This window comes from Crocodylus siamensis, chromosome 10, assembly GCF_052110815.1.
Source record: "Crocodylus siamensis isolate JL-2025a chromosome 10, ASM5211081v1, whole genome shotgun sequence".
Classification (NCBI taxonomy): Eukaryota; Metazoa; Chordata; order Crocodylia; family Crocodylidae; genus Crocodylus; species Crocodylus siamensis.
The window spans coordinates 32,062,733-32,078,667 of record NC_143404.1 but is presented as its reverse complement, the minus strand read 5'-3'; the positions used below and the strand labels follow the sequence as shown (position 1 = coordinate 32,078,667).

General features: G+C 41.8%; 1 protein-coding gene across 3 annotated transcripts in view; it reads right to left on the bottom strand.

The window, feature by feature from the left end:
• Positions 1 to 12,647: 12,647 nt before the first annotated feature.
• The window catches only part of FGF18 (fibroblast growth factor 18), a 119,248-nt gene continuing 115,960 nt past the window's right edge, over positions 12,648 to 15,935 (bottom strand). The window contains exons 5-6 of one of the 3 annotated variants that reach the window (XM_090065342.1): positions 15,272 to 15,444; positions 12,648 to 13,327 (exon numbers count right to left, since the gene is read on the bottom strand). In XM_090065342.1, coding sequence (XP_089921468.1) covers positions 13,318 to 13,327; positions 15,272 to 15,444 — 183 coding nt within the window. In that variant the 3' untranslated portion in view covers positions 12,648 to 13,317. The other 2 variants (XM_090065340.1, XM_090065339.1) reach the window with 2 other exon arrangements.

Below are 15,935 nucleotides of genomic sequence, written 5' to 3'. Positions count from 1 at the left end.
ATTCTGTGGCAAAAGAGCTGTTGCCAAATTCACCCCACCATCCTTTCTCTGTTGTTCTTTCCTTAGTATGGCCTTCCTTGCTAATCCTTTTAGTGATCTTGTTATGAGTTAATCCTGAAGAACTAAAGATATGTGACATATTGGAATAATTACATTGCCAGGACCCAAAGAAAGGAGAGACGAAATCTTGGTTCTATAAATACCTAGTTGCATTTTGTGTCCTGCTAAATTCTTGTGGCAACGAGTTCCACAGATTAGTTATCATTATGTCAAGGACTATTCCCTATTATTAGGTTTTTTTTAAATTGCTGGCTTTCAGTTTCACTAAATTTCCCCTTGACTGCATATTATCAGAGCAGGTAAATAGAAGAGTCCAATTTTCTCTCTAAACCATTCATTACTTTTCCTAAACTAAGCAGGCCCAGTCTTTTCAATAGCTCTCCATACAGCATTCTTTTGAGGCCTATAATCATTTTCATTGTCAGTGTCTGAACTCCTGCTATTTCCACTATATCGTTTTTTAAATCAATTGTCTAGAGTGCAACACAGTATATAGGGAGGATGTCCTGCTGCTTTCTATAATAGCATGGTAATATTTTCACTATTATTTTATATCCCATTCTTTATACATCCCGCTAACTTGTTTACTTTTCTGATGTTGCAGAGGTTTTCACTGAATTCTCTACAATGACCCTAGGTCTTTTTCCTAAATGATTACAGTTAATTTAGAAGTGCGCATGGCTAGGTCAAATTATTCCTTCCGGTATGCATTGCCTTGCATTTATCAACATTGAATTTCATCTGCCATTATGCTAGCCATTCACCTAGCTTTATGTGGTCTGACAATATCTCAGCCCAAGGTGGTATATGGTTGCAGGCACTGCTGCTCTTGTTATTTACAATGGTTAATTAAGATCCAGCTACAACCTTCATCCCACCCTTAATTCTTATGAACCAGCCAACAAAAGGTTTTGATTTCCTTTTTGGCTGGGAGACCTTTTGGCTTCTGCAAAAAGGGGATTAAGAATGAAAGCACATAAAGGTATGTGCACAATCACAAAGTCATAACAGCTCTCAAAGGGCAGTCTCCCAGGAATGAAACATGGTATTAGCAAGGAGGCTAATTGGGAGCTGGTTTGAAGATTGCACATTGTGTGGCAGAGTCCGGTAACACTTTTGATCAGGCAGACAGCACAGCCACAAATTGCTTTCTTCTGTCTCCAAAAGGTCTGATCCCAAATGAAATGGCCTTTTACCTTTCCCAAGAGATGCAAACCCAGCCACCCAGAGGGATTGCCACTAACTGGCAGAACGAGTACCCCCATCTCATTTGTTTCTCACAGCCACCAAAGGATCATCACCAATTTGACTTTTTTCCCTATGGCATGAGGAGACACACCAGGAAAACCAAGGATTGCTGAAACCAGGGGTGGATGAATCTATGGTAACAAAATTCTCCGGCACTCTCTGCGCAAGGCTCCTGTGGCCATTTTGGCATTGCTTTTGCCAGGATTTTCAAAGCAGTGTAAATGATTCAGCAATTGGTTTTCATGGGATGTGGGTAACTCTAAATCCCTTAAACTGCTTCAAAAAGCCCAACCCTTTTGTCTCGCTCTGCCTCTCATTCTTCAATAGACTCAGCCTCTTACCTGTTACCTTTTATCAGAGGAGGAAAGAGGAGGCTGTTCCTGCACATTCAGAGCTGCTTTTGCTCCTTACAAGCCAGCAGGGGGTGCCTGGAGACCAACCTGTCCTCTTTGCTGAGGTCTTGAAGTTGCTCTTCTCCTGAAAAGCCTGGTCTATGGAGTGTGCCCCTTTTGCCAGTGAACCTGCTCTGCAGACTGAGTCAGGACCATTAGCTCTTGGCAATGTCAGCTTCATACATATCATGGCTACAGGAATCAATGAAAAACAGAAACCTAAGATGTATTTTTATCTGCTTGTATGTGCCAGTATTTCAAAGATGTGGGCCTGTGAAAACATCAGGTATTGTTATTCCTTTACAATGAGTTTGAATCCTGTTAATAAAAGTATAGTTTTATCCTTTTGAAAGCTTTTTGGCAAAGATAAAAGCCCAAAAACCTGTCATTGCTGTAAACAGCATTTAAGCTCTACAGAGCTGTCTCTTGCTGGAAAATCATGGTGCACAACAGTGTAAGGGTTTGCACTATTTACTTGATAGGTACCTATTTTCCTGAGGCTCCTTTGAAAATCCCAGCAAAGATTTTTACATTCTGATTCAAGCAAATGAGTTCATATGATTAAAACAACATGTCCTGCTTCCCAACAATAAAATGTACAAATAGTTTGTGTCTTGTGGGCAATAGCCCACCCTACATCAAGACTTCTAGGGCTTCTTTATTTTGCTCAGGTTAGAAAAAACTTCAAGAACAGCTTTCTCTGATGTAGAATGACATTTCCCCAAGGAACGATAGCCCCAAGGACTGCACAAATAAACAAAAGGTATTTAATTCCAGGTAAAGAAAAAACTATTTAATTCTGATGTGGGATGAAGGTTCAGGTTGTTCCAGATTTTATCTGCAAGATTCCAACAATCCTGGCTTTTTTTCTGCCTCTTTAATGATAATCTGCTTCAAAATGGGCTATAAGCAACTAGAAATAACACCTGCACTGTTTCAGCAAGGAATTTACATTAATAGCTGGAAAATGATGGGATGCATCACTCGAGGGATTCTTTGGATGTTGTTTTAAAAACAAAGCTACTATTTCTTTTGACAAAGATTTTTGTAATATGGTAACTAGAAATACAACTCCCCAGTTTGGGAAGAAACATGTCCAAATATTACAGAAGTGTCAGTCATGACACAAACTTCCTGGCTTGGTTCTATTCTACATTTAACTGTTAAATGCATACCTTAGACCTGGGGTTTCCAAACTTTTGGGACCAAAAAAACCCACTGTCAGCTCCCCAGATTTCTTGTGATCATACTTTTAATTGAAATGGGTGGGAACACAGTACCATCCACAGATCATTCACCAGGGCCTTATAGACCACAGTTAGGGAATCAGGGCATGTCTCCACATTCGCTTTAATGCACATTAGCCAATTTTAAGAGAAAAAAGAAGTGCTTTTTTGCTAACGCACATTTAAATAGGCTAATGCACCTTTTTCTAGTACCTCACAAGGGATAGTGCCTATACACAAGCAGGGAGGCTACTCCGATGTACTGGAATTCCAGAGCATCAGAGCAGACTCAATTAATCAAGTCTGCTGGAGAGTGGAAACTACAGCGCGCCAGTAGCCTCCTGCGTCTCATGTATTAGTGTTCACACACTTCAAAATAGCAGATGGAGTGCTTTATCTAAAGCTCATTCAACGAGCTTTAGATAAAGTGCCCCTGCCACCATTTTGAAGTGCAGGGACACTGGTGCACAAGATGCTATGGGCACTTTAATTAGAGTGGTTCTCAGAGTCACGTTAATTAAAGTGACCTCCGCCACTCCCAAAGCAGAAGTATAAATGTCCATAGGTACTATATTTAATGCGCATTACCAAAAGTGCATTAATGAATGTGTAGACATGCCCTCTACTTAAACTCTATTGCCATTAAGACTAAAGCAACACTCATCTCAAAACTGACAAAGAACAATATTAGTACACCTTGGTAGATTAATATTTATCACTCTCTGGGCACATCTACACATGCATTAATGCACTTCAGTTAATGTGCCTTAAATCTAGTACCTCTGGGTGTCTATACGTGAGCTAGGAGGCTGCTCCAATGCACTGTTAATCAAGTCTGCTGGAGCGTAGTAATTACCATGCTCCAGACAGCCTCTGTGTCTTATGTATCAGCATCCCCACACTGCAAAATGGTGGTGGGGATGCTTTAACTAAAGTTCATTTTGCAGCATAGGGACACTGGTATATGAGACACTCTGGCTGCTCTAATTGAAGCAACTCCACCCCCCCCCCCCACACACACACACACTCCTGGAGCACATGTAAAAATGCCCTCCATTGTAAGGTTCTACCAAAATGTGCATTAGCCTTACCTTGATGCAAATTAACAAAAGAGCACTGTTTTTGAGTGACGCTTAATGCGCATTAGCCTGTTTTAATGTACATTAGCAAAAGTGCACTGTTTTCAAGTGATGCATTAATGTGCATTAAAATAGGCTAATGAGCAATAAAGCACATGCTTAGACATGCCTTCTGTAAATGAAAACAGACTGGCTGCTTATTTCTAAGCACAGAGTTTCTCTATTTCCATTTTTCACCCTAACAAAGACATATCCTGTACTTAAGACCTGATGCTACCCACTTGTAGTCTAAGTACCAATCTATACATATGTTCGGGGAGGTTAGATCAGGGGCAAAATGGCTGTCCTGATCTAATTCAGTTCACCTGAGGAGATGAACAAAGTTCATTGGTAGGGACCTACCAAATTCATGGCAGAAGTGGGATGTGCTGCAGCTCCTTTAATCTGGCGGGTCCCCCCCCTTGTCCCTCTACCACTCATTGGTGAAGGGGTTGCACTTGCAGCTCACTTCTGATTGGTAGGGAGGCAAAAACTATGGTTTTAAATATGGTGCCATTTTTGCCTCCCACTGCTGATTGGCTAATGGACTGGTGGGAAGGCAAAAACTGTGCCATGTTTAAAACCATGGTTTTTGCTTCTCTGCTGATTAGGAGGGAGCGGTGGGGCCCCTCTGCTAACCAATGGTGGGAAGGAGGGGCACACAGGGAAACATGAAAATTATTTAAAGGAGCTGCCACGCACTTCACTTCTGCCATGAATTTGGTAGGTTCCTATTCATTGGAAACAGACTAGCCCAAACTACTAAAAGTCTGTACATATTTGGAGTGCAGCTTCGGGGCTAGGAAAGCCCAGCCACTTCCTCCAACCATGGGGCTATTTCCTCCAACCATGACAGAGCTATTTTTAGGCCCCCAACACCTCCACCTTGAATAGACAAATCCCCTCTGCAGACCCCCCAGCAGCAGACCTGCCAGACCCCCACCGCCATTTTCCACCAAGTCCTCCACCTCCACCCCATAGACTTGCTAGCCCCCATGATCCTGCCCACTCCTCCCTTCTCCCCAGCTTACTATTGGGTTCCTGGAGCAGCTCCCAGCACTGGCAAATGCATGCATTTTCAAAAGTTGTATTTTGAAATTGACAATGCATTTCATTGCAGTCTTTCCTAACTAAAACTTTTGACTTCTCATTTTGAAACAACATTGGTAGTTTTCAAATTGTCCTCAATTTTAAAAAGATTTTGTTTCAGACTGAAGTAAACAATTTTATTTGACCCAAAATATTTTTGTTTCATTTAACTAAAATGCCAGAGAGAAATATTTGATTTAGATCTGACCAAACGATCCCCTGCCCTCTTCCCGCCCCATTCTTCCCCCCGGTTTTTCAGTTCAGCCACCAAATTTATTTAATGTCTGATTATAGTGCTGAGCATCTGAAGCTTCCTTTGACTTTATGCAGTGTTATGAGTACCCCTTGCTTTAAAAAAACCAGGCATTTGGTAAAATAAAGATGGCTTGTGAAGGAGGAAGAAAATTTGTATTAGAAACTCAAGTTTTGTCCACCTTGAAAGACACTATGGTGAGTGGCCAGAAAATTAGCAAAACGAATACACTACAAGAACTAAATGTGTGAAGAGTGAGTAATTGTGAGGAGAAAGCATTTTTTTAAAATTCAGACAGTTAAAATCTCTAGGTGTCCATGATTAGCTGATTCTATCCTAGATGACATAGCAAGCAAATGCAGCTCAGCAGAAGTCATTTTTACTTGATTTCATAAGAAGTTAAGTACTGTCTCCAATTCCTTCTGCCTGACTCCAACAAACAATGGCTCTCTACATAACTCAAATAATGCAGTTCCTCTAGCAATAGGAAATATTTTATTTTTGTATTCTATAAAAATGACAGCCCAAATTGTAGAAGTACAGTTTTCCACTGCTGAACTTCCAGGTTCCTTACGGTGTAAAAACTAATAGAAGGAGGGATGTGTGTTTGTATATGCATGCGTTCAATTTTTTTCACTTTCAAGTCACCAGCCACAGTACATCTCAACCTGAGAAATGCAATAAATCATTGTCATCTGATGGCCATTTGAAATCAATGCCTGGATCTCCTTCCAGCTCCTCATAGACAAATAGTCACTTTACAGAACTTGCACAGAATGTGCTGTTATTTGCACTCATCAGAACACTATATGGCAGTCATACCAGGAAAGGTGAGGACCAAGCAGACAAAGGATGAGCTGCTCTCCACTTATTAGAAGTTGCACTTCTTTGTATGGATTGAAGCATATACACATAATTTATAAAGAAACATTCCACTTCCTATTTCAAGAGAAAATAAGTGGAGTATTATGCTTTAATTAAATAAGATTCACAATTTACAGTTGGTTGCATTCATTTCAGGAGTTCCTCTCCTTTCAGCAACATACAGTTTGATTTATTGTAGGGCAGTATTCTCCACCATCACCACTACCCCCCCATGCACTATGTGACCATCAGTAACAATAACTATTATTTCCCATTACTTAGTGTCTTCCCTCCATATTATTTGAAACAGCATGGTCTGCAGAGATTATGGGTGCAGACAGAAGTGACAATTTTCGCCTGATCTGGCCACAGAAAGCAGTTTATAGCTGTGACAAGTACATGGCTGCAGACAGCTTCAAAAACAGCCAATCGGGTGAAAATCTGACCCCTCATTGCATGAGGTATCAGATAAAGATGTTTCAAAATGTAATGTCTTTTGTAACTTGTGTCTGTGCAGCTCCCAGCCTGTCACTGTTTTCAGAATGGGAGGGGGGAAAGGGAGTGGAGGGAGTTCAGTCTAGGGGTTTTGCACCCCCCCCCCGCCATCTGCAAAGGTGGGGCAGGTGTATTGGAGCCCCCTACCCCCCATTGAGCGGGGCTCCAATTCACCCACCCCACCCTTCACCATCAGCTGGGTAGCCCCAAAAATGAGCTCCCTGCACTGTCTTTTCCCACTCCTATTCAGAAAACAGGGAGCACTGGCAGAGTGCCCTGGCCATTGCTAAGGGAACTGGCTGCTGGCTCCCAGCCCACAGCTAGAGTCCCCTCCCCCCCTGGAACCAACAGTGAATTCTGTTTGGTCTGGGGTAAAGCTGTAACTCAGAACATTTGGCAAAAATCATTCCAAATTACAGCTGGGAGCTGCACTTCTGTAAGGGATCCTCCAATCACCAGTATCCAAACCAATAATATGAATATTAAAAAAACAATTAAAGGTTTATAAATATCCCTTGGGCATTTGATTGATAAGGCTGATATGAGACATAGGCATTTAAATAGCTGCTGTGCATCTTATGTGTAAATTTTTAGTGCCTGGAAAATAATTCAGGAAAATATGCATATATACCTGACTTTCCAGGATAGCCCAGGGGTGTCAAAATGCAGTCTGCTGGGTGGATCCTGTCTGTAGAGCTACATCATTTGGCCCTTAGTGCTGGACCTGGGTCCTGAGAAGACCCACATGTCACATGTGCCCATGGCACCCACTTCAGCAAGTCTGGAGTATGCCACATATGGTCCCAGAGCAGGCACCACATGCAACACATTCCAGATTGGCCAGAACAGGTGTTGGATCCAGCATGCGGGGGTCCCCTGCATGCCAGGTCTAGCACCCACTCTGGGAGTGCATCACACCTGGTGCCCACTCCAGCCAATCGAGGACCCAGGACTGGCTGGAACAGTTGCCACGTGTAACTCATGTCCCAGACTGGCCAGAGTGGGCCCTGCAAATGGTACACAGCAGGTGCTTGGCATGCTGAATCCAGCATATAGTGGGGGAAGAGAGGATCTGTGGGCCCAATCCAGCATATGGGGCCAGCCCCATGGCATTCATTAGGCCCATGAACCAGTCCTGTACCACTCATTTGGCCTGCGGGTTTGACATCCCTGTGGTAGCTGCATAAAACGTGCATCATGGAACATTAATCTGGAGTCATTGAGAGGGTAATAAGTCACCTGGAGGTCAACAAAGGATACTGTGGTCCTTCCCATATTACTAAATTGGAATGGTATTCAAGGGAGATAGGTAGGAAATTCTTGCCTGGGCTGGAAAAGATGGAGGGTCACAGCAGAGCTTATTTGTATGGAAGCAGGTACTCTAATGTTATATTTTGGAACCAGACTTAATGGCATGGAAAGACTAAAATATGCTGTAGTCCTGGCTCCAGAAGCTACATAAAATCATTGTATTATATTCTGATTAGCTATCCATTGAAACCAATGGAAAAAAACTACCCATAGCTTCATTGAAAGAAACATTACTCCCACCGTCCTGAACAAACTTCAGTGTTCCTCAGTGTTTATAGGCAACTCCCCTGTATGCCTGAGGTAGCTTGGGACTGATCTCACCAGACTGCACACAATAGATTGACTGAAGAGGACCTTAACACTTTGACCAAAAATGACCCACATGTTCTTGCCTGAAAATTGCAGCCATGTTCTTAGAATAGATTTTCCCACTGCTTTAAACCAACAAAAAAAATGGACGCATCCAGAAAAGCCATTATGTGATGCAGCATTGTTTGACCAATGCTGATCAAAGAAAAGCAACAAGTAATCCACGTGAGGCCCATTTGAAATTTAAGTCCTCTAAGGAGAAGGATATCTTCTGCTCTCAATGGAAAGGGTTGTTAAAAGCTGACTGTTTACAGTGTAGGCAAATTAGGCTCAAACAATCTGACTGTGGCCCAGGTGCAGAAACCACAGGGATCCATAGGAGAAGCCTGAGATGACAGCTGCATTTGCATAAACAGTGCCACAGTCAAGCAAAAATACTCTGTTGTTGAACAGGAAACTCTGCACAAGCTTTTGTCTGTGTAATTGAAAACCTCAGCTTTGGGAATGTAAACATACCTGGCAAGTTGATCACCACCTGCTGACAGTGTCTTTCATAGGCAAAGGTTTTAGGTAAGCCAGACCATGCATCCTACAATAGCCAGGAGAGAGAGGCATAAAGCAGGATGTGATAATATTGTTGTGGGTGGCTCACCTCACTTACCTTTGCCAATACCAGTATCTTTAGAAATGATGATATCAAACTGATTCCTCTGGCAATAGGCGCAACATTAGTGTCAACTACATAATAGTTTAAGGCAGCATCTGAGGCTTCGATTTCACCAACCTAGATAGCAGCCAAGGAGTGGGAAATTTGCTGACCTACATGTCTTACTCTCTTACAGTCTTCAAAATGCAAGAAATAATGTCAAAACTACACAGTTTAAATCTGAACTAAAGATCCAAACTCCTCAAGAAGCTTTGGGCTGTTGGGATTTGTGGGCTTGGCTTAGACCAGCCACAAAGTTCTTAACCAGAGTTTAGAGATGAACAGCTAATTCAGTGGAGCTGTTATCCACAGCTCAGAGTGTGTACCCTGACAAGGACTTACATATTTTGCAAGTCATCTAGTCCAACCCCGCTGCCTGAGGCAGGAAATACTACAGCATCATGAGTTACTTGCTGGGTTCATGACAAAATGGACACAACGCACAATGGTGTATCACACAATGTTCAGACCTGAAGCAGAGTACTCTGCATTTGAAAGCCTGTCTAAAATGTCTCCCAATCATGCAATAGATCCAGTAGAAGAAATAACCCCACAAAATACCCTTGCCTCTCACATAATGCACAACACCACTACATTCCCTCACTGAATGTCCTTGTCCATTTTTGGAAAGGACAATGTTGCTACTGATACAGCAGTATCATTTGAGAAAGCACTGATATACTATTAATTAGTTAATGTGTATGTTTAAAATGTTCCCAACCAAACTCCATGCGTATGACTGCCATTGATTATTTCAGGCCACTATTAGCCTTTGCTCTTGAGTTTACTGTCACCATAGTAAATACTCATTAACAGCTTACATTTACAAAGTAAATCTAAAATTAACAGTCCATATAAACCTCAGCTCACAAGCAAGGAGGCTGAAGAATTCTTGAAGGGAAGATAGATAAAGTACAAACTTTTGCCCAGTCTGTAATCTTCAGACCAACAGGAAAAGAAAACATTTTAATCAAGTTTTTGAAAACTGTTTGTAAACTAACCCAGAAGGAAATTGTTTGTCATAGATCATACAGGGGAACCTGACAAGCAGTGACACAGGTGTCTCCTGCAGAATTGCTCCTTAGAACAAGTATGCCAAGCTAATTAAGTGGAGCTGTTGTCCACTGGTCAGATTTAAAAAAAAAATATCCAGCAGTCCTCAGTACCCACCACTGCCAATTTTCTGGATGTCTTTTTCCCTGCCAACAGAATGACTAGTTTTTGCCCTACAGGGACATACTCTGTACTGGAAACCAAGACACTGAATTGTCTCTCCTTTGTTTCATTGGATGATGTTAATAATCTTGTGCCCTTCATGAACATTTTTATTGATCAAAACCTGTGATTCTAATGTAATAAACTGGTCACTATTATTCCTTCCTGTCTACAAAGAAGGTTACCATGGATTTGAGAGCCCATCCAAGGTCACTTTGGCAGAGCTAGGAATAGAGCTGATGACTTCAAGAGAGCAGCCCAAATGTGCATCCACTTAGCCACACTGATTCTCCATAGGATTATTTTAAGTGTATGGCTCCAGTGTCTGAAAAGCAAAAGTGCTTCTGCCTAATCACCTTTCAAACATACATATTAATGAGCACAACCATGTTTAACACATAGCTCCCAGGAATCTTAACTCAGTTTCCTGCCCTAAATGCTAGACCACGCTATCATCCTCCAGCCAGAAACATAAGCCAGGGATACATCGACACATAGACTTTAATGCACAGTAGACTATTTTACTGTGCATTAAAGCATCACATAAAAAAATGACATTACACTAATGCACAGTAAAACAGTCTACTGCTCATTAAGGATCACTTAAAAACTGTGCAAATGCACTACTGTGAATTAGGGCAGCCTAATGCACATTTAGTACCTCATACTGGAGGTACTAAACTTAATGCACCTTAGAAAAGGCGCACTAATGCATGTGTAGATATGCCCCAGGACTCCAGATTCAGTTCCAGCTAGCAAGCCTAACCTGGCAAAGCTGAAACCAATGGCAAACCATGTATCAGCCCTTCCACTAATGGCTGGAGCGCACAAGAAAATAACAGCCTACTACTTCTATAATATTAAGCACTCACCCCATTAGCTGAAGTGGTGAGGTCGGTGCTGTGGGCTACAACTCCTCTTCCCCTTGTACAAAGGCTTCCTCCAGACCTCATCATTAGGCTCAAAAACAGGGTGAAGCTCCTCCCAGGCTCTGGGCCTCTCCTCTGGCAGAAAACCAGCCCTTATCTTCTCCCATCCTCATTTTTCTTCTTGAGAACAAAGGAAGTCAACTCCCCCATTTTTGCCCCAGCCTTCTGCCAGTGAAACTGCAATGAGGATGACATGGCCAAGTATCAAGGAAAAAACTCTGAGTATCATTCCCACGCCCTTGAAGAAATCAGTCTCTGCAAATTGCTTGCACTGTCCACCACCACCACCACCACCATGCTGCTGGACTTCCCCAGAACACAGGGCCCCACAATTTATAACTGTCGACAAATCCAAAAGGATCCTCACCATCACCTCCACTAATCCACAGGTACATGCTACTATTGGTGTCAGAAAGGAATCCACTCCCCCCCTGCCCGCCCCCTCAACATGGGTGGGTGGTAGACTAATGGAATCCTAACAGCTCCCTGACTTGGCTCCAGTTCTGTGTCTATATATACTTGGCTTTCATATTTGCTTTACTCTTCATAGCCCTATATTAGTGGATCCAGGATTTTACAAAGCCAAGTGCAGGAGCAGTGACTGGCACTGCAGGGATGTGGCCGGCACTGTGGAAACGGCAGTCAGGGACTTTTTAAATCCCCAAAACAAGTAAGAATTTTCCCCCTTCTCCTCCCTGTTCAGAAGCACTCCATTTTCTCCCCTCCCCCACCGGCCGCTGCCACTGTCCCTACTGTCCTAGGGACAGGAGAAGCTCCAGAGCCACTCCAGCTAGACTGCACAGGTGCTGGGCTCATCCTGGGACAGTGGCAGCAGGTTGGCAAGTGAGTTCCCTTTCCATGTGCTGGCAAGGAATGCCCAGGGCTACCAGGCAAGTCAGGGGAACCCATTCACTTGCCACCATTTCTGCCACTGTTCCAGACTAAGCCCAATTCCTATGCAACCTGGCTGGAATGGGATACGAGCTCCCTCACCCTCAAGATGGCAAGGATCATGACAGTGGCAGGCAAGGGAAGGGATGTGCTCTGACCATGGAGGGTAAAGGAGGGAAGGAATTCTTGCTTTCTCTGTTGATTTAAAAAAGTCCCTGGAGGCTGCTCTTGCTGCATTGTCAGAAAGGGGGGTATGACCATGCTACTGCATCCCCTCTAGATCTGCCTCTGACTAGAAAAGGCTGTTACACTTCTCTCCTTGGTCTTACTGCCAGATGTCCAGTGCTACCAACTGCCATGAGCCTGTGATTTCTGATGATTTTCTTAAAGCTCCAGCATTGGGAGTCCTATGATAAGCACAAGACTACCAACTTCACGCTAAATGAAAAAAAAATTGTGCTCATGATTTGAAGACTAAATCTGTAAGCTCAAATAACTTCAGCACCAACAAAAATTTAAAATATATTATTTATACAATCTCAAGATTGTGCAAGTCAATATCATGTTTTTGAACACTTGGGGTTGGCAATATTGCATGAGTTTTCATTTACATTTCAAAGCTTTGCATTTCCCAGAAAAAGTCCTGTCACTGCTGTTGCTAGAACGGTGTATGAAAGGAGTTGTCTAAGGGTTCCCCCATGCCTCTACAGAGAGTTGCACACACTGAAAGCATCAATGAGCAAGACTGGCAGTGGTACAGAAGCCCATACCTCCAATTCCCATTAGGGGCAATCCCAACTTATTTCTTTTCTTTTAATGAGGGTCTCCCCTCACACATAAGCAAATGGTTGGCTAATAAGCCCAGGGATTCCTAAAACAGAGAGCAGAACAGAGGAGGCAGTCCAGACCAGTAGAAGGGGCATTCAAGTGGGCAGCAGAAGCCCTGCGTTCTATTCCTGGTTCAGCCACTGGTGTACCACGGTGCCCTGGACAAGTCAAATCACCACTCTGCATCCCCTCCTACTCTTTTTCCACCTTGCTTACTTAGATGGTGAGTTCTTGAGATACAGGAGTTATGTTTCTTGCTCATTGCTCATACACTACCCTACCACAATGGAGTTCTGGTCTTGGTTGTGGTCTTCAGCTGATTAATTGTTTTTCAAGTTGTTGTAAATGCTCAGCTTTCAGGGAAAGTTTCGCCTGTGATGCTGTCAGTTTTTTCTGCAGGCAAAGAGAAGTAAGATTGCTTAGCATTGCTTAATTTTCTTTGGACTTGAAAGGTCTGATATACTGTTCAGAAAGCATCCCAAAGTTTGCATGATTACCTGAACACGTTCCAAACTGCTCTAATATGTAAAGCATGTCTGGAACTCTCACAATAATAAGATTTCTCAAGATATTTTTGAAAGCTGTTCTCTTGATTAGCAAGAATAAGCTTTCTGAATGCATCTCAGCATTTCCAGATCATGACTGGAACAGGAAGTGCAGAGATGCATTTAAACAGCACAGTGAAAACAACAAGTGAAATCTCCTAATTGCAAAAAAGGCCCACTCAAAATTGATTAGAATTTCAGTCAAAGTTCCAAGTCAACCATTATTTTGCTTGAACCTTTCTTTTTCTTTTTTGTTCTCCATCCACCCTGACTGTCGGTATACAGGTCAATATACAGTATTATATAGATAATTGTTTCCATTAATACTTAACATATACACAAGGTTTAACAGGTTCCATTAACTTACTCATCTTTACGAAACCCCAGTTAGGTAAATAATCATTGTTATTCCCATTTTACAGAGAGGAAACTCAGTCACAGAAAGGGTAAGTGACTTATCAGAGGCCAAATCCTTGTCTAGACTAGGATTTTAAAATGTTTTGTTAAATTATGCCAGGTTGTAAGCACAAAGAATCCTTTCTAAAACTCTAACCAAGAAAAAGGAAGTTGTACATTTGCATGTTAGATTGGTCAAGTTAAAGTCTAGGTGAGAATTACCATACACATGGCTAGAGTTTTACAAAGCATTGTTGGTTGTGTTAGCAACCTGAGCAAGCAGCATTCCTTTAACACTTGTTCCAGACAAAGCTTCAGTAGTAGAAGAAACTCCAGGCATTCCTGGTTCCCAGACCACTGACAAATCTACTCTACTTTCAGGGGAGGAGGAAGACTTGAGGGGGGATTGTTGGACTCAAGGGAAGACTGAAAATCAAGTTTTCAGTAAGAAGCAAGTGCCCAGACACCATTACAAAAAGATGAAAGTTCACAGCAATAACTAATTGACTGAGGCAGTGGGGGAAAAATTCTGAACAGCAGCAATATGTACATGTGTTTTAAATAATTTTTTAATTGTTGAGGCAGTAATACTTGGTTCATGGAACTGCAATATACAGAGAGGTGAAATAAATAGCTTATATATATATAATATATATATAATATAGCTGGTTTTAAAATATTCCCTTATCATTGGTGTACTAGGTCATTTTTAGTCACTTGAATGTATTTAGCAGCATTCTCCAGAACTGAGCATAATGCAGGATCACAGAGCCGTGAAACCTTATGTCGTCAAAAAGGTTACAGAAGATCGATGCGTTGAGAACTCCACGGAAACTCAATCACTGCGGCGCACACCATCTTGTCTTGGAACAGCTTGCAGCAGACAATAAATAGATTACTGCAAAACTGGCGAGATCTGGGTCAAGGTTTCAGTAACTTTGGGAAAGAACTTTGGTTTTCTTTGGTTTTATCCTATTTATTTATTTTTTAATAATTATTATTTTTTCCTCTGGGGATCTGCTTGAAAAGTCCATTCCAAAAGAGAAATAAGCACCTAAGTGTCATCAACAACAAGAAGTCAATTTAAATAGAGCAGTTCATTTTGTTTTTCAAGTCACAATAAAATCCTAACAGCTTTCCCCAGCGTTTGCCATCAGTCTTTTTTTTTTTTTTTTTTTACTTTTATTATTTTTTTAAACACAATGTACAAAAATAGAGCTTCTTCCTTATTTTTAATGTAAAAATATTCCTCTGGTGCAGTTTTTTGTGGTTTATTATTGTGACACTGTTTTTGTCTATTTTTTAACTGGGGTTGGTGGGTCGTATTCTCTTAGTCCTCTTGGTCACTGTCGTGTACTTGAAAGGTTTCTGTATGTCCACTTGACCCTTTGGGTACCTTTTCATAAAATGTACATCTTGCTGGTTTTCCCGGGTTTTGGGCCCTTTCCGTGGCCTTCCCTTTTTGGTGAATCCAACGTACCAGCCCGAATATTTTGCAGACATCAGTGCTGTGTAGTTGTTTTCTAGAACTTTTTCAATGAAAACACACTCTTTGCTGGTGCCATCGGGCTGCAAAAGAGAAAGACAATTCATTTTAATGAGTTGTAAAATGATCTGCCAAATACACATTTTTCAGATGAGAGCAGTTGCAGGATCCAGTCCTGTTCTCTCCTGCTTTCAGTTCAAGAACTGTGGGAGAAGAAATGTCATTTGAAAGACAATAACTTCAAATGAAATTGTCTGTTTTAATACTCATACCCAGCTTCCAGTTTTTGAGGGGAAATTTTTTAGGGAACAAACCACAGTTGGGAACCTCTCAATGGGAGTTAGGCAGCTAACTGACCATCTCCCACATGAAAAATAGCAATAATGGAATTTCAAGTCTGTTCTAATAAAATATGGAGTTTCATTGAAATAGTCTCTTGTAAGAATCCAAATACAGCAAACAGAAATAATACTTAGCCTTTGCATTGCGTCTGCATGGATTTTCAGAAGTTCCTTAAGGACTTGCATATACATCTCCCATTAAACCACCAGAGTCAATGCAACATGGGAATATA